Source organism: Rosa chinensis, chromosome 1 (genome assembly GCF_002994745.2).
Source record: "Rosa chinensis cultivar Old Blush chromosome 1, RchiOBHm-V2, whole genome shotgun sequence".
In the NCBI taxonomy this organism is placed as follows: domain Eukaryota; kingdom Viridiplantae; phylum Streptophyta; class Magnoliopsida; order Rosales; family Rosaceae; genus Rosa; species Rosa chinensis.
The window spans coordinates 1,982,390-2,001,261 of record NC_037088.1 but is presented as its reverse complement, the minus strand read 5'-3'; the positions used below and the strand labels follow the sequence as shown (position 1 = coordinate 2,001,261).

The 18,872-nt window shown below is 36.8% G+C and overlaps 1 protein-coding gene across 1 annotated transcript; it reads right to left on the bottom strand.

The window, feature by feature from the left end:
• Positions 1-1,500: 1,500 nt before the first annotated feature.
• LOC112191790 (disease resistance-like protein DSC1) lies at positions 1,501-13,103 on the bottom strand. The gene is made up of 13 exons (XM_040515514.1): positions 13,018-13,103; positions 12,414-12,903; positions 11,148-12,309; positions 9,084-9,118; positions 7,383-7,404; positions 6,635-7,054; positions 4,786-6,552; positions 4,277-4,439; positions 3,521-3,785; positions 3,063-3,195; positions 2,793-2,904; positions 2,453-2,643; positions 1,501-2,307 (listed from the first exon to the last, which is right to left on the bottom strand). Exons 2-7 carry the CDS (start codon positions 12,893-12,895, stop codon positions 4,816-4,818), a joined length of 3,858 nt encoding a protein of 1,285 aa, XP_040371448.1. The 5' UTR covers positions 12,896-12,903; positions 13,018-13,103; the 3' UTR covers positions 1,501-2,307; positions 2,453-2,643; positions 2,793-2,904; positions 3,063-3,195; positions 3,521-3,785; positions 4,277-4,439; positions 4,786-4,815.
• Positions 13,104-18,872: the final 5,769 nt, after the last annotated feature.

The window sequence follows — 18,872 nt, the reverse complement described above, 5'->3', positions numbered from 1 at the left end:
GAACACAAAAATTTACCCAAAATGTGTTGTTATTTTATTTTATTATTTTTCCCCTACCAATCACAACTAAGAGTAATAATAATAATTATACCAAAATCATCACTCTCTTCGATGCAAAAACTCGAAAGAAACTTCGATTTGTTTTATTTAACACATAAAGAGACTTGGATAGACGATCAACCGAACTTAATGTTTTGACCGTCCCACTAGAGACTGTTTCATTCTCCAATCACATCTCATCTCAATATGACAATATTTATGAGTTTATGACCACCATTGAAAACTATTTTTCCGAGGTTAAAAGCACCGGGACAAAAATTATGAGATGTTATCAAGCTAAAGACATCTAAAAGAAAGTATAATGATTTTATTGACATTGAAGATGACAAGGATGAGAGCGACCATATTGAGAGCGTTCAAAGAGAAAGTAGACAGAAGCGTCGGAAGGTTGAGCATTACCTGTTTGCAAGCTTGGAAGAATATGTCAATATGAGAATTGCTTAACAAGGAAGCTTTGATGACATAAAACAAGGAGGTGACTTGGACTCACCATTTTACATGTAACAAAAGTCTGATGGAGTAAGACGGAAAACACATTAGTAAAAGTTGAAGGATTACAATACCGAATTGAAAGACTAAAGTAGTGGAATAGGATAAAAGTAATTGAATACCACCACTACATTATCAAAAAATTTCACAATATGTTTAGGGTGTGGCTATATCCACCCTACTAAATACTTATCACACCCTACATATGTATTTTTATGATAATAATCCAATTTTACCCTTGAGTATTTGAATTTTGAAAAAATAAATAATAATTCAAGATAACAAAAACAAATAAGCCGGCAGCCCTATTCGAGCAACTCACCCTTAGGCCGTCATCCAGCAACCCAAACCTGTGATGTTTGCCGCAAGCAACAACGCTGACATCCTCTCTCTCTCTCTCTCTCTCTGAGAAACATTCAATTGAGGCATTCAGTTTCCTAATTTTGTGTGTATCAATGGAGAGGTTGTTTTAGTATCGTTGCGAGATTAATATGAACATATTTTTCTTCTCTTGGTTTAACTGTGTTATTGAATGCATGAATGTACTCTCAAGTCGTAACAACATAGTTGTCTTGTTAGATGGGATCATGGAACAAAGGGAGGGTAATAGCTTTTTTGTTGCAGAAACAAACACAAAATTTCAAGGGATACGAAAATGCAGAGCTTTTCTATTGGGAAGGGTAATAGCTTTTCAGTTAGTATTTGACTATTTACATTTTGTATCTTTTTCACTTCATTTTGTTTTATTTTTGATTGAATTCAAGGATAAAAATGGAACTTTATAGCATTTAGTAGGGTGGCAATAGTAACACCCTATGTTTAATGTTACTTCGCTTTCCAATTACCTATTGATCGTGAGATATCTCCTTCCAATGTTAAATGAGGTTCAACGTTCAACTATCCACATAAATAAGTTGTAGAAAATGTATTGTAGTAAGTGTAGCTTTTGGGATATAAGAGTAGCAGTCGAAGTTTCAATTGAAATGGCTGGTTAGGCATCCATATACAGTTTTACAGAGTCATTTACTAAGAGTTGGCTGGTTCAACCCATTGGTTAATTCAGACTCAAATTGGTGCCAATGAGAAGTTGATAATTAACTAGGCCTAAAGTGTTAACAAAAGTTTGTGCTTGTAACTCATCTTTCAAATGAGCCCCAATTCATATCAGAGGAAAGCAAGGGGATGAAGGTCAGAGAATACTCAACATGATATCAACATTCATTGAGCCCTCACTAGTGTAACAGTGAGTTCATTAGCTGAACATTCTGTAGCCTCATCTGTAGAATCTTCAAGTTCTGTCAGATTCCAAGCTTCTGAGGTTGAGGCAATGCACCTTCACCACTCAATATTAGAACAGCAGCTGGCATACTCGGCCTATCTTGTGGTTTTTGTTGCACACATAAAAGACCTACATGAATTGGTCGCACAACTTCATGTAGAGTGCTAGAGTCCTCTACTGATGGATCAAGAAGTTCGATGGACCTGCCTTCTATGAACAGCTTCCATGCTTGAAAGAAGAAAACATTCACTTTTACTGAATCTATAGAAGAAGAAGAAGAAGAATCAAGCAGCAATACATTTCTTTCAAGTTGACAGTTGTAGCTCACATGTCCAAAAAGGTTGCGATTTTGGCCTGGATGTGAGAATCCTCAGTTTCTCTTCCCACTCTCTATCTCTAATACCAAAACTCCATAGCTGTAGACATTGGATTTTATCGAGTAGAACCCATCAATTGTGTATTCTGGGGACACGTAACCACTGTAAACCAATGAATCAGGGATTAGTTTTGTAACAAAAGAAAGTAGACTAAGACTAGTTATTCTTTGGGGTATGTACTTACTATGGACCAATAAAACCAAATATAAAGTTGTCAGTGATCAAACCGAAAATAAAGAAGTCCAACCTTTTGTTGGGAATGCATTTGTAGATGAGCATCATTTCATCTTATTGAAAGCAGCACCTTAGAAGCTTCGCTAGATTCCTGTGCTGAAGTTTGGCAATATGTACAACTTCATTTTTGAACTCATTAATTCCTTGCATAGAGTCTCTTGCGAGCCTTTTCACTGCTATATCTTGTCCATCTTCCATCATACCCTGAAATTCATCAGTTCATGTATATTGTGACTAAAATTTATGCTCGTGTAGTCTTCACAATTTACTTGCACTATGTAGTACAATTATCCATCAGTCCAGGTTAAAACCAAAACTACATGTATCAAGTGGATATGATTGTCAGCTTTTACCTTAAAGACAGATCCGAAGCCACCTTCTCCTAGTTTATTACATTAACAACAGTAACCAAGTCAAACAATGGTAATTCCAGATTTTCTTTGTGGCTGCGGCTCAGTTTTCCTGCTAAAATGAAGTAAAGGTTTTTTCAATAAACTTCTACATTAGAAAAATGGTACAGCTCCTTTTTCATTATAAAATCAAATTTATAATCAATAACTCACTACAAAACTCAACTACCTTCACTGGAAAACGGAGGGATCAGAAGAGTACAAACAACTTACCATCTTTCTTCCAAACATAAAAGAGCAGAGCTACGCCCAGTAGATAAAACAAGAGTGCTAGCTACAATTCTCACTTTCTTCACATTGGATTTAGCAGGTTTAGCATTGATTCTGGTATTAGTCTCTTCATTATCTATGAATGAAATTTGAAAGAAGAAATTAATTTGAGTTAAAGACTAACCAAAAAAGAATTCTGTAATGTCTATCATCCAAAGAATTTAAAAGAAGATTTTCTTAGTTATATCACAGTCAGTTAAATGACAGAGCTTCGGCTAATTTGTTAAAACATTTGTTCTGTTTTGACATCATTTTGTGCATATATGATCATTAAATGCATAAATCACCATCGATCAAGTGAATACTTTTAACCATATTCTTATTGGAAGTCTAGTGTTCTGCTTTCCTATTCTAAGTTGGTATAAAGTACCAAGTCTTGAGGAATCAAGATGATTACATACCTTGCTCTGATGCAGCTAATCTTATATGGATATCTTGTCCATTCTCTTTCTCAGCTAAATTTCTTAAGTCAATCAGATCACCTAACCACAGCAAGCGCCCACTTCTTCCTTCCCTGATATTAGAATTTGCATAAGCTGTACAGGAGCAGTTCTTCATACACAACATCTCACATTCCTTGAGGTTCAGACTTGTGTTAAACCAGGATTGTTTGGTGCTTGGCAATTTGATCCCAGTGTACTTCTGGAATGGGATTAAGTTGGCACCCTGTCATTTTCTTATAATTAGCTTGCATAATTCAGATTTTGACTTGTCTTTGTCAGACTTTTATTAGAAGATAGACAATTGTAGCATTATTTTGGTCAAACTCTGTCTGCAGCTAAAAATCTCTATCACATCACCATTCTAACTACAGTAGCAGTATTGGCAACTTAATTAGAAACCATGCAGGCTTTACATGGATAAATCACTCAATTTCTAATTTAGTTGAGTACTGGTGTGAGGGTAGTTGGATAGACCAGTGTTGACTGTCTCATTCGCCAGCAGGTTTTTATTAATGCAAAATGTGCATATCTGAGAAAATTATGTATGAATGTCAATTTATCAACCAGTAGAAAACATGAAAGGCCAAGGATCGAAGGAAAAAGATCAAACACAGGTAGCTTTAAGAGCATATCTTTCCCTAGTCAGGAGTCTGTGCTTGTGTGATCTGTGCAGATATTGTGATTATAGTGATAGGCATAGGTGAACATTTTTACCTTGTCAAAGTCGCAGGCTCGCAGCAGAGCCAGAGTCAGACTTTACAGCTGGCCTCCTCACTCTTATTTCTCCTTAACTCCGTTACCTCAGGTGTTACGTCAAACACCTTTCCGGTGAGTCGGCTTTGATTCCTTCCAACGATCTCAAGCCTGTCGCTTGTGACTGTAGTAAAAGTATTTGTCATTCTTAAAATTATGCAATCAAACCATACACGTTCTTTATGAACCCGTAGTAAATCTACAGCATGAACCATCACAACTGAAAAATGCATTGCCAGATTCTTCTAGTACTCTTGCTATATGCATTTCTTCCTCGTCGTTAACTAAGAATTTATCACATTTCAAAGCTTAATTCACAAAAGAGCTAGAAAAAAAAAAACAAATCAAGTTGAGGTATGAAATTGAATTTCCACATGCTTTAGCCACAACAAAATCCAAGTTGTTCTGAGGATAAGCTAAGCAGAGCCATAAAATGTAAAACAAAGCTTGTGAGAGTACATACTACATACCACATAAAATGGCATATGAACGTGAACATTTCACATGATGTTGATTTTCCTTTTACTACTCTGGGGACGTAGTTGGTCGTTATATTCTTCTTTGAAGCTTGCAGTTCCACTTCCACTGAGTTCAGACTCGTCCCGTTGTCTCTTAGTTTTGATGATGATATCTTCTTCTTCTACTGTTTGTTTTGGTTCCATAACTTCATCTTCATCAATGCCTCCAAGTAATTTTTCAATCTCTTGGGCATACAACAAGGAGACTCCACACCTTTTCACCCTCACAGTGGAGGGGTCAAAGAGATTTCCTTCTTTTGGGGTCTGAATAATATTTTGGTACAACTTGAAGTCAAAAGAGGCCTCGGATGCTTTTACCCAATCCTGACGATTGATTGCACTTTCTAATCGAACAAATTTAGGGCAGAAATACCACACGAACACATGATCTGAATTGATGAGAATAGCTGGTAGGCTTATACGGAGGGCTTCCCAACAAACTTCGTGACTATTGTTAGTTTTGTGATGGGTTTCACAACCAAAGTAGGAATAATTGTCAATATCGGGTGGCGTATAGTTGTTGAAAGCAACCACAATGCATAGAGCGTAACCGAGGAAGCCTAGACGAAACCAATGAGGAGGAAGCTTGATATTTATCGAACATCCCTCACTTTGATACCTCATCCACTTTGGAATTTCATTTCCCGGACAAACAATATTAATCGTACTGGGTTTATTGAGGAGACGTGATGCAGTTGCAATTCGCATAACTCTAAGCTGTGCATCAGCCATTATGTTGCTCTGTGCACTCTGATCCAATTTCACGCAATTCATAAATAAAAGTTCCTCGAATTTTTCAGAATGGTTGACATATTGATCCCTACCTTGTATGGGTGCAGTTCTCATCGGACTTGAGACCGTCTCTAGTGACGTGCAACCATGTGCATCAAACAGTCCCAGAAGCCATGGCAGCTTCGGTAAAGACCCAAGACTCTTGCAACTTCTCAACTGCAGTGTCTTCAGCCCAGAAGGTAGCTCGACAGGCAAAGACCCAAGACTCTCACAATCGCTCAAGTCCAGGTACTCCAGCCCAGAAGGTAGCTCGACAGGCAAAGACCCAAGACTCTTGCATTTTCTCAACTCCAGTTTCTTCAGCCCAGAAGGTAGCTGGGCAGGCAAAGACCCAAGACTCTCACAACCGCTCAAGTCCAGGTACTCCAGCCCAGAAGGTAGCTCGACAGGCAAAGACCCAAGACTCTTGCAATTTCTCAACTCCAGTTTCTTCAGCCCAGAAGGTAGCTGGGCAGGCAAAGACCCAAGACTCTCACAATCGCTCAAGTACAATTCCTTCAGCTCAGAAGGTAGCTCGACAGGCAAAGACTCAAGAGAGCGGCAGCGATATAGATGAAGATCTGGGAGCGAATATAACCTACAAGTGCTGCTTGGAAGATTCTTAAGCTCTTCACATATTGCAAGACCCAAAAACTGAAGCTTCTCGAGAGACCAAATTGATGAAGGCAATTCTTCTATTGCAGTCTGATACAACACTAAGAGTTCCAGATTGCCTGGCATCTCTGGGAGAATTTTGAGATTGGAGCAACGATTCAGATTAAGAGAAGTAAGCTTGGCAAGATTCTGAAACGGTGAAGGAAGTTGAACCAAACTTTTACAACCCCCAAGGCGAATTCTCTCGAGATTTGGACTCTCAATCAGAGCTGAAACATCAGCCAGGTGCTCGGAGTAACTAAGATCGATACGTTTTATGCTCCCAAGATTGATCTGTAACAAATCAAAGGCAATTAATGGCAAGAGTTATATTTTCCACACCATTATTCAAACACAAGAACTAAATTAAGCAAACCTGCACGCCTTTATTCCAAAGTTGCTCAAGTCGGCTGTCGGGCATATGAAGCTCGACAAGATTTTCTGAAGAAAACCTCGATGGCAGGGATGTCAAAGGATAGAAATCCCACCTCAGATATTTAAGGGCCTCAGGGAGAAACACGAAACCTGGAGGAAGGTGCAATTTGTTGACACCCCTGGTGTACGAGTGTGAGTATAGATCTAGTAATCTTAGCTTATGCATCGGAGGAAGGTCCAAGTTGTTGACACCCCTGGTGTACGGGTGTGAGTATAGATCTAGTAATCTTAGCTTATGCATCTTTTCGAAGGATGCAACATTCACATATAAATCTTTAATGAGATCCATATTCATGGCCATGCACTCAATGTCTTCAGTACCCTGAAACCAATGGCAAAATATATATGAGCACACAGTAGAGAACAAAAATTATTTCACTAAATTTACTTAGCTTTTATAGAAAACTAGGAATAGCACCCGCGCTTTGCCGCGGGGATTTCTGTTATATCATAACTACGTAGCCTTTGCGGTCGGTACAGCTTTTGAATTCTTTAGCTGTATAATTAGGATATGTCACACGAATTTCTCCCCAGAATCAATAATTTGAAATCAAAGTTGATAAACCCTAAAACTCTAAAGGTATACAATAATGATGAGTGTTTGATGGTTGTTGGCATAATGATAAACGATCTGTAGGTATTCATCTCATGTTGCTGTTGCTTAGTTTAAGCTGGTGTTGTCATATCACCTTGCTTCCTACTCCAGATTGCCTGATATAACAACGCACATCAAGAAGTCATTACAAAAACTGCCAAGACATAGGTATATAGACTTGTAATTTGAGTAAAACTTCAGTTGTAAAATGTAGGCAGTAAATACAGAGCAATCAAAACTTGAACTACAGAGTTTACTTTCAATGGGTTCACTTGGTTATTCCTGTTACTTTGGCCTCTCTTTTCTTGATAAAGTTATTCCTTAATCTGATTATGGTAAGGACAATGCAAGCAAACATGATGCCATATGACTCAGAACAGAGCATGATTTTAAGTATAACATGCCATTGCTATTATCTTCCATTTAATAGCCTGGTGGTGCAACAGTGTATAATAGCCTTAAAAAAAATTAAAGGCTCATATACATATTATATATGGAAAAATATATATATGAATTGCGGCATGAGAGAAATTCCAAATAGGTTAAATCTCATTATGCATCATTCAATAAAATAAAGTAAACAGATTGTTGATTCTACCGGTTGATACAAATATATGAAACGACCTACATTCTTCTTCTGCTGTTTTGCTTGTGATCAGCTGTGTTTAAATGCAATGAATATATGGAAAATTAAATACGATGAATATATTAATTCAGTTTAGAATTTAAAATTAACTTTCATGCATCAGTTACATATTAGCTTTTTTTTTCTTTTCCATTTGTACTATGTGCTGTAGCCCTGGAGATACTCAAATCAGATTTTAAAAGCTTAGTACTATAATAATTGACCCTCTAGTATTATATATTAAGAAGTAAACCAAAATCCCAGACATAATCATTAATAGAAGATACAAAAAGTAGGCAGAGCTTGCAAGTTTTGCCAGAGTAATATGATCTTCCTATGCTGAATACTCAAGTTCAAACAAAGGCATTCAATTTTGAATTCAATTTACCCTGCCTTCATATTCCTTACCAGCATATACTGTAAGGAGCTCACCATGTAAATAGACCCAGAAACCAAAAACATGAAAAGCACTCCCAAAACTCAAAACAAATGTTACAAAATTACATGCAATCGATCCCAGAGAGAAATAAATGCATCCCTCAAATTACCTAAAAGGTAGTACTTTCCTTCACCTGTTCAAGCTTCAATTTGATGTCCTGAGCAGGTGATAAAGCCTCTTTCCATCTCTATGATCAAACTGGTACTCTACCCCTCTCTCCTTTAGTCTATCGATCGAACCCTCTCTCTGTGTCTATCAATCAACTATCAAAACTGGGAGATTGATGTGACATCACCCAAAATTACTGTTCCTTCGCTTGCTGCTCTCTTTTCTATTCTAAATCACTCTCTCAGCTATCACTTAGAACTGGCAGCCATCGAATAAGAAGGTTATAGAAGAATGGCAGACTGTAATTGAGGACGAACTCTGGAAGCTATAAAGTATAAAAACCAACATGCACTAAAATTGAAAAACCCAATCAATTGCACCCAAAATGTCAAACCATTTGATCAAATAAGAAGCTTACCTGGAGTCTCTCATATATCTCTGATTGCTCAATCGGATCCTCCGATTTGATCAAATGAGCTCAATTCACAAAATCAAAAGTTTAAAAGTTTCCCAAAATGAATAGTAAAGAAGGCTTTCGAACGATACTTGAAACCGGTCCAATCGATCATCGAGGTCTCAGAATGCGGTGCCTTCTACTGCGTTAAGAGTTAAGACAGAGATACCAGCAATCAAGCTTCTCATTAACAGCAACAGTAGCCTGCAATTAAGGAAATAGAAGATTATAGAAGAAACGTCTAGAAGATTATAGAAGGATGGCAGCCTGTAATTAAAAGAAAAAGGAAGGAGTTTTTTTTTTTTTTTGGAATAATGCTTACCCATGAGCTCCTTAATCTTTAAACTGGTCAACACTATGAGCACTGGTGGAGACAGTTTTTTAATGCTCTGTATGTCAAACTGCCTGGCAATGTTACCCCAGAGAGTGACTCTAAGATCTTCTCTTCTAAATTTTGAATTTGAAGAGTTAGTTTCATTTTTTCTTTTTCCGGAAAATATAGCAGATTTAATTTTTGATCTAGTTTATGAAAATTTTACCTTAAGTTTTGTAGATGAATTTCACATTTCGATTCCTCTTTATCCTTGACAGGATCTTGACGCACTGGTAGAACTAACTTCAAACAGCCATAAACATCTTGCATTAAAAATAAAAATAAAACAAACAAAGATTCTGTTAGTGAAGATTATTAAATGTCATATAATGAATAACGATTTATTATTTGTAGTTTGTTCATTCACCTGAGAGAATTGTATTGCTCAGCTGGTCAAAATCTACAAAATAGAACCGATGTTGTGGAATTGGTGGGAAGCTTTCTTCAACTGGTGCAAAGACAGTCTTTGCATTGAAGTACACTTACACTTAATGATCAACAATTTTGTAACTCTCCTGGCTTTTTCGTGTAAAGAAATGATCAATATCATACACTTTGCCTTGATGCAATTTTTTGTGAACCAAGTGGTAATCAGATTCAGTTACAATTGCATGAACTGCATCACCCTGTATTAAATGGAAAAGAAAAAAAAAATCAGTTGCAGCGAGACAATTTGAAATGGAACATAGTGACATTTTCCAATTCCACAACATCGAGATAGAACATAACAGATAAAAATAATTGCAGGTAAGAAAATTACCATTTCATCAACCAAAACGCATTGCAGACCATCATTTTTGTCAGTATTGTACTTTTTTGCTCTCCACAATCTTGATATTCAAACTCTGATCTTATAATGGCATTTGTAAGATTCCATTGCACGAATAAGCACAGGTTCCATTATATCGTCAAAGCTGAAATCATATAACAAATGTATTAGTTTATTCAAATTTAATTGATAGATAAGTATTTGATATATGAAAACAAAATTTTAGAATTTGAAAGTGTAGGAGATATAAGTAATGAATGAAATCTTTACATTAAGTGACATCAAAACTGTTGATTGACAAAACGTATACTGTGTTTAAATTGATTCAATTGATTTATGAACAATAAAAGTTGGTTTAAACTACTGTGCATAAAAAATGAAAAGGATATATTCTTAATAATATCATAATCATGAGGTTAATAATATTGAAACCTGATCAAACCTCCTTCATGGTTTAATATCATAAAGTTGTGGGTTAGATTCATGGTCGAACTCATCCATCTCCAATCTCAATCAAAATTCGAGCTCATCTCTATCAAAACTTACCAAAGATTCAAATTTTCCACACACATACATAAGCAATAGTCAATAAAACTAAAACCCACAACATTTTTCTCCAAAGAAAACAAAGGGTTTTCAACCAAATCAAAACCCTAAGCCGAAAACGGTGAGGAATGAAAACTTACCAAGTGAGTTCCAATTTTCCTGATGCTTAAGCTATAGCTTGAAGCAGTGGTGTGTGGTAAGGAGAGGGTGAGTTTGGAGGTGGGATTTTGTTGTTGAAGACAAACCCGAGCCGGAATTGAAATCTCCGATAAAGAAGTCGTTGAAGAAGGTGGCGTTGGAGGAAGAGCCGCAGTTAAGGAGGCAGTCGTCTGAGGGAGTGAAGGAAGCTGTTTAGAAAGCAGGAGGAGGAAAAGAGAAAGCAAAAAAGTCGGTCTGTTGGAGGCTTCTGGAGGAACCGAGAGGAAAAAAAATAGGTCAGTGGCAGAGACGTAAAAAAAATCCAACTGAGGGCATAATCGTCTTTTCTCCTCCGAATGAACAGTAACGCTGAATGAACAGTTAACTCATCTTTTATATATGTATAATGAGATTTTGCTTGGTCTTTTCTCTTTCAATAGAGTGTATTCGGCTCTTACCGTGTTATTTGTCAGTACATGACGAACATCATTTGCAAGCCACAATCTACTGCGTTTTCCAGGATTTTTAACACATTCATCACGAACAATTTCCCGACCCATTTCTTGTATCAAATCATGCATCTCAAGTGTTGAACATTTACCCACGGATATGAGAGACATATCAACGAGAATTTTTACTCCTGCATTGGCACAAAAACCACTGGCATCTAAAATTCTTTTTGCCTCATTAATATACTTCCCTTTGTGATAACAGGCGATATCGAGAAATATCTCCCTCTCATTTTCTTCTAATCCATCATAACTGAACCTCAATACATTCTGGATTCTTTTGTTTGGAAATTTTTTCAATCTATCTAATTCATCTTCCCAGTCCTTTTTGCTCTCGCAATGACAGAATATTACGGAGCCCAAGATTGTAAGAGCCAATGGATTACCCCCAGCATAATCTACCACCTCTCTTGACAAAGTTGTATAATCCGTTGGGGGGGAGAGATTTGTTAAAGCTCTCAAATGAAAGAGCTCAAGAGCTTCATCACAATCTAGTAAGTTAACCTTATATATCTTATCATCGTCAACACCAAGCATGCGCTTATCTCTAGCTGTCACAATGATTCTATTTCCAGGGCCAAACAGGATACGATCACCTCCAACCAAAAATTTTACTTGGCCTAAATCACTCACATCATCAAGAACAACGAGGGCCTTTGTACAGCAAAGCCTCTGTCTTGCAAACATTGATCCAATAGATGGAGCGGCCACATATAGATTGTCTTCCTTAAGTACTGTACGAAGCAGTTGATTTCGCAAATCATTTAGTCCATGTCTCGTCTCTGATGCTTCCCTAACATTTGCAATAAAGCAGCAAGCTTCGAATTGAGAAGAGAGAAGGTGAAATACAACATCAGCAATAGTGGTCTTACCGATACCACCCATACCCCAAATACCTACGGTCCGGACATCCTGTGAGTCAAGGCATAATAACGATTCAACTTGTCGGACGTGTTTTTCGATTCCAACCAGGCCCTCTAAACCACTTGCCATTTCCGATTTGAGATTCAATTTCGCCAAAATGTCATTGACCACAATCTTAACTAAATCAGACTCCGGCCTGCCATATACACATGAAAGACAAAGTAGTCAGTAAGTGATGCAGTAACACTCATAGCCATAATAGAAGTCACAAATGGACGCATGAGTTAATGAATGAGTTACCTAATTGTTTGGGAATCAAACCCAGATATATTGGCTGCTGTTGTCAAAGCCTTTCTCCACCTGAGCACCTTGTCCATTGAGTCCTTGAAACGTTTCTCATGTTCAACAAATGCATCTGCATAACTCCCAAATTGTTTGCGTACGGCTGATGGATCTACCCCGTAGAAGATGGGTATAACAAACTGGTCATCTCTGCATTTGAGTATGTGCACAAGTTCTTCCAAGCACCATCCAGAAGAAGCATAGTTTTGGGAGAAAATGATCACCGAAAGCTTCGATTCTTCAATTGCTTTGAAAAGGGCAGGTGAGATTTCATCCCCTCTCTCCAGTTTGTAATCTATGTAAGTTTGGATTTTTTTCCGACATAAAGCCTCATAAAGATGGCTGGTGAAATTATTCCGGGTGTCCTCGCCTCTGAAACTAAGAAAAACATCATGCTTCTCCTGAGGGATGCTATCAGAGCAAGAAGAAGAAGCGGCCATATTGTAGCCTGAAGATCAACAAGTCAAAATAGGCAAACCTTTCCGATGAATACAAAGATTCAGAATGCAAAACAGATGAGTAATTGCACAGCAACACTAGTGTTCTTAGCGGTTGTACTAACCTGGTTAGAACTTGGACGAGTAAATATATCAATAGACACTTCCCAACTAGTTTTTCAGCTCTCTTTCTGCCCTCAGCAACTTAGGTCATCTATTTTGAATAAGAGAAAAATGCACCAACAGTCCTTCAACTCTTGTGCACCAGCCAATTTGATACCCACACTCCCAATACTATCAATGTGATACCTGAACACTTATTTTGCTATCAACGACATGCATCCGTTAGATTTTTTTGACGGAAACGTTAGAACAATGACGTGACAAGCACGTGGAGGCAAAAAAAGAGAGTAAATGACCAATTTACCATTTCCTTTTGTTAATTTATTTTTCTCTTTCTTTTCTTCTTCTTCTTTTTTAAATTACTAAATCAAGCCATATTAAGGCTACCAAATTTCTGGGTTTTCATCATCTTGGATGTTGTTGATGATGCTGTTAAGTCTGAGAATTTGAATGAATTGAGTTACAAGAGTACTAAAACGTTCAAGGATTGCGGAGGTTTAAGTAACTAATCAAATCCTACTTACTTAATTGTTTTTTTTTCTTCTGGAAAAAGAAAAATTCTGGGTCAATTGTTTCATTATTGTTCATCGATAGGATTCTCTTGCCTGGTTTGGTTCCAGAGAACATAGAAGAATGGCAGGTCTCTCCTTCTCTCTTTTTTAACTCTATCCATCCGAATCCAATAGAGCTTTAACCTTTTAAGGTTTTGACCCAACCACCACCAAAACCAAATCCAACCCAACACCACTCTCATTCTCCCCCGAGGAACCTTGAGTGTGAGAATGGATTCGGCAGTCTGTGAAACATCGAAAATTAGAAGCAAAATATTATTCATATTCAAATTAAACACAAATGATCATTAAAAGACCAAGCTCAGAACTCCCGAGGAGGTCGAGAAGGCTCTTGAGAAGGTTTGGATTTTTTTTTTCCCAGATCTGAGATGATCGGTTGCATTCTTGCTTTGTTTTGAGTTTTTCTTACTTCGACTTAAGTACGTTGCTTACTTCATTTAGGGATCTAGTAGCTTCTTGTTAACTCTGTATAGGAATATTCTAATATTGTAATTTGGAAGTGAGAATTGAAGTTGACCGGAACTCTGGTTTGACAATGGATTGCCTGATGATGTGAATTGTTTAGACTGTAGTGTGAAAATTTCTGGAACTGGGTATTCATCAATGGCTTTGAAGGAGGGTTTTCGCAGCAGCCTTCAAGATGAATATGACGAAAGCAGAGCAATGACTAACTTGCCAATTGGCCATGGTGAATCTTGCAGCACTGCAATGGGTTTTGGATGAAGACGATGATCCCATGCTTCTTGATGATGGCTTCTTCTTTGAAAATTCCATCCAGGAAATTGGGTGTAATTGCAAGAATTGGTTTCGGGTTAGGGTTTTCTAGCAGGATTGGGGGTTTTGGATGTGATGGGTGGAATTGAGAAATTGTTGGGTTTGATGGGAAAGAAAGCGATCTAGATTTTCTGGGTTTGCTATGATTCTAGATCTGGGTTTGCTATGAGGACGGGAGAAGAAGAGGATTTACTGAGGAAGAAGAAGAAAGGAATAAAGAAGTAAAAAGAAAGATTTATAAATTTAAAAGGAAAATGATTTGTGGCCTCAATGAGGCCTAAGATTTATGGCATCAATATTAGGTGTCATGCCATGTCACCTACACACATCACCTATTTGTCAAATCATGCCATGTAATTCTTGAGAAAAATACAATTTTAGCTTTTCAAAATCTAATGACTCCAAGTTATTTTGATTTTTTTTCTAAAAGAAAAAATTATTTTGTCTTTTTTTTTTTTTTTTTTTTTCTGTTCATTACACTCATGCTTAGATTTAAATAACAATGTCAAGAATAGAAAAAATTTCATGTAATTCAATCAATAGATTTGCACATACATTTGATCAATAGATTTGCATAATACATGTATATGAGTTCAACGTTTGTTGCGTTTATGTAAATTTTGAAAATATAATGTGAAAAATACATAGTTATATCATTATATATGTTCTTATGTTCATTCTTTTATCTTTATGTAGCTAGGGTTTAAACGTTATATTTTAGTTTATTATTTTCTGTTTGTTTATTTTCCTTATATTTATATTGTAGATGATAATTAATGAATGCTACTAACATGAATTTTTTTTTCTTACCTCTTAATTTAGACATATGTATTTTCCAAATTCAATTTATTAATGCTATTTTTGGATGAAATTAATCAATAAAGTTATTACCTATTTCTTGACACCTAATTCAATATATTTATGCTATAATTTGGAAAGAAAAATTATAGGAAAGAATTTAAATAAATGAAGAAAAATATTGGTTAAAGAATTTGTAGACATATCTCTTAAATTAATGCATAATTAATAGCTGATTTTTTTTCGTCACCTAATTAAATTTATTAATGTAATTGATTCACCCCTAACATCTAAAAGGAAATATAAAAGGGTAAAGTTGGTGTTGCAATAGTATGATGTGGCAAGATATATTATGTGAAATTGAAAATAAAATTAGTATTTGCTTACATGGCATGACACCTATGATTTGAGGCCATAAATCTTAGGCCTCATTGAGGCCCTATATCATTGCCCAATTTAAAATTTGTTAGTAGAGAAAGATAATTTTGTCCTTAATAACAGAGAAAAATATGTGATACGTACTTGCCACGTCACTATTCTAACGGCTCCATCAAGAAAATCTAACGGATGTATGTCGTCGATAGCAAAATAAGTATTCAGGTATCATATTGATAATATTGAGAGTGTGAGTATTAAATTGGCCGGTGCACAAGAATTGAGGGACTGTTGGTACATTTTTTGCTTTGAATAAACTTATATTCTTCACTGGAATGAACACCAAGTAAAAAACCTATGCATACATTTTCCAGGAAAGAAGTCAAAAGTAAAAAGCTAGCACAGAGGAAATTTCTCAGCACTTTCGGTGAACTATCTTTCAATCATTCAAAAAGTAGCAAGGACTGAAAAATCGAAAATTTCGGCGAAATTTCGTCGAAAATTTCTTTTTTTTTTTTAGGGTCCTATATATCCGTAACATACTAAGCAACTTTCGGACGAAATTTTGGAAATTTTCCGATATATCCGATATATCGCCGAAATTAGCGATATTTCCGAAACTTCCGAAATTTCTCATGATTTCTCTCCATTCTTGCATGATTTCTCCTTTCTCATGATTTCTCTCCAAACTTCACACATGCAACACAAGATGAAGATCATGGGAGTAGGAGAGCAGGATCGGGTATTGGTGCTATAGGAAAACACTATACACCAAGGGAAAGAGGTCAAAGAAGCATGTCAAGGCATGAAGATGATTCTTTATCTCCCACTTTTGACTCATTTGGTGTGGGAGGAAGCAATTATGGACCTTACTCTTATGGGCAAAACTTGGCAATGCCTGGGGCATACATGACGTCTTATGGGATGCAATCAAGTGACAACTCATAGACACAATCTGAAGGACAATCTTCAAATGATTATGGTTATGGCCAAAGTCAAGCAATGCATGATCCCTACTATAACTACCAGCACCAAAACCCGCAGCCAATTCCCCCGCTCCCATATGGTTGGCATGTAAGTCAAAACATGCAAAACTACAGAGGGGAGGTATCATTTAATGACTATTCTTCACAATACACTCAAGACTCTACATATAGAGATGATGAAGATAGTGAAGATTTTGTACCTCATAGGTCTTCTACGTGGTTTGACTTGGATACACATTTACGCAAGCGTACGTATCATTGTCAAGATAGGGAAGTATTATGCCCAAAGTTTATCGTACCACGGGGATTAGTGGCTAACCCACAATCCTTGGGTAATCGGAAATAAAGACACTTAGCACACAAAGAAAAAGAAAAAGAAAATAAATTAAAATGCTACTCTAAGGCACCAAGCCTTAGCAATGCTCGGCTTTGGTTCGCACCGAAACCTAATCAAAGCTATGAGCCTAGTGATGATTATTTACAATGAGATAGAAATTGTCAACGAAAATAGTCATTTTAATTTCTAATAACTAAAGTGCAAGAATTTAAATGAAAACTTTAACTAACAACTAAATTAGATAAAGAAAGCAAATTAAGAAACGATATAAATATGGGATTGGTAGTTAGGGGTGATTCCTAACCCTAATTCAATGCTCTAGATGCTAATTTGATTTACGTGCAATTTATTAAAGATGGTAGAAGCCGTACCCAAGGCTTTTCAAGGCTCAAGGGCCGAAATTCCCTTTCATGGTATTCCTACTCCGGTTCAAGGGCCGTAGGAACTCACTTGGCATGAATTAGAGCCGGTTCAAGGGTCACTAATTCACATCAAGAGGCCTAGAGTTTGAGGAATTAGGCAACTAAGCTCACCATAATTGCTATCAAGCTAATCATGTAGTGAACCATGCTTGTACTTCCCACAAATATTAAATCGGGGTTCTAGCTCTAAATCTAAGGATGTCATCCCCTAAATTTTAATCTAGACTTATTAAAACACATACCCAAGAGTTGACAATTCCTAAGCATGCATTCTAATCAATTATCACAAAATACAAGCATCCAATGATTAACAAATTCCACATATAAATTAAATTAAGCATCTATTACATCAAATTTCGGTTAGGGCACACAACCCTAACACCCAACTAAATTTCTACTCACTACCCATAAATATATACACCATCAATTCCATCAATTTCATATAAATAAAAGAGGAAAAGGTATAGAAGAGGGAGAACAACCAAGTCAAGTTACAAATGCTAAAAAGCAAACATAACAAGCCTTGGAATTATAATTTCTCCCTTTTACCCAAGTGGTGATTAAACCCCTTATGCTTTAAGTGCTTCCCCCTTGAATCTTGTGAAATTGATGAGAAGATGGAATCTTGGTAAGGTAGATCTTGGTGAGAAGGAAATTTTAGTGAGGTAAATCTTGGTAAGGAGGGAAAATCTTGGTGAGGAGAAGAAATTTTGGTGAGGTGGGATGGATTTTGAGAGAAAAAAAGGATAAATTGGAGGAGAAGGAGGAGAGAGAGCAGCCCAAAAGGGCTGCCTCTGTTTTGGTGGTTTCGGCTGCTGCTCTCAGTTGGGTTCTCCCCTTTGGTTGCAAAGAGAAAAGGGTATATATATATGGCCTAGGTTAATTAACGTGTGTGTGTGGCTGTTCGTGTGCAAGAAGAAAGAAAATGAGAGATAGGGATGATATGCTCATATTATCCTATATTTCTATGCCTCTTAATCTTGGAATTTATGTTTAGTTCTCCTTATTTCGAGTCATTTATGTTGTTATAGTGTTTTTGTAGGTTTGCCTCATAAAGAGAAGAAAAGAAGCCAAAATAAGCTAACTAGGATTGAAAGACGCCCAGGTGCCAGAATCTGTCTGTGCAGAACATCCAACTTCGCCGAATTACTGGGAGTTACTCAGATCGAATCAGATAATGAGCCTTATATGTATGGAAAGCTACGGATGTCTAGTTTCTGTAGAATTTTACGGATCTTAATTTTGATTCTTCTGGAGAAAGTTATGATTATTTGAGTGAAGATAGGTCAGACAGGAAATCTGCTCGGGAATTTACAACCATTCGTGGAGAACTCAAGTTTTGCAGCACAAGATGGTCAATCCTAATGTTTCAAGGAAGTTAATTCAGATGAAGATCCAATGAGGAACTTATTCCTACTTCTACAAGAGATATTTCAAGCTTTTCCCATTCCAAATGAATAAAGGAATCCAAATCCAAGTCTTACAAGGAAACTTGAAGCCAAAGATGAGCAGAAATCTTCCCTATATAAGGGAGCACGAATTTGCATGAGAGAGGGAGTCTCGGGAGCACAATGTAGACGCCTAAGGAGCAGA

Bases quoted from the DNA above. Each gene is read 5' to 3' on its own strand.
- LOC112191790 (XM_040515514.1), bottom strand. From the start codon at position 12,895: ATGGCCGCTTCTTCTTCTTGCTCTGATAGCATCCCTCAGGAGAAGCAT. The intron at 12,310-12,413 runs GTAACTCATTCA...TGTATATGGCAG, and splicing joins TTTGATTCCCAAACAATTAG to GCCGGAGTCTGATTTAGTTA. The intron at 7,405-9,083 runs GTATCTCTGTCT...TTGTTATATCAG, and splicing joins AATGAGAAGCTTGATTGCTG to GCAATCTGGAGTAGGAAGCA.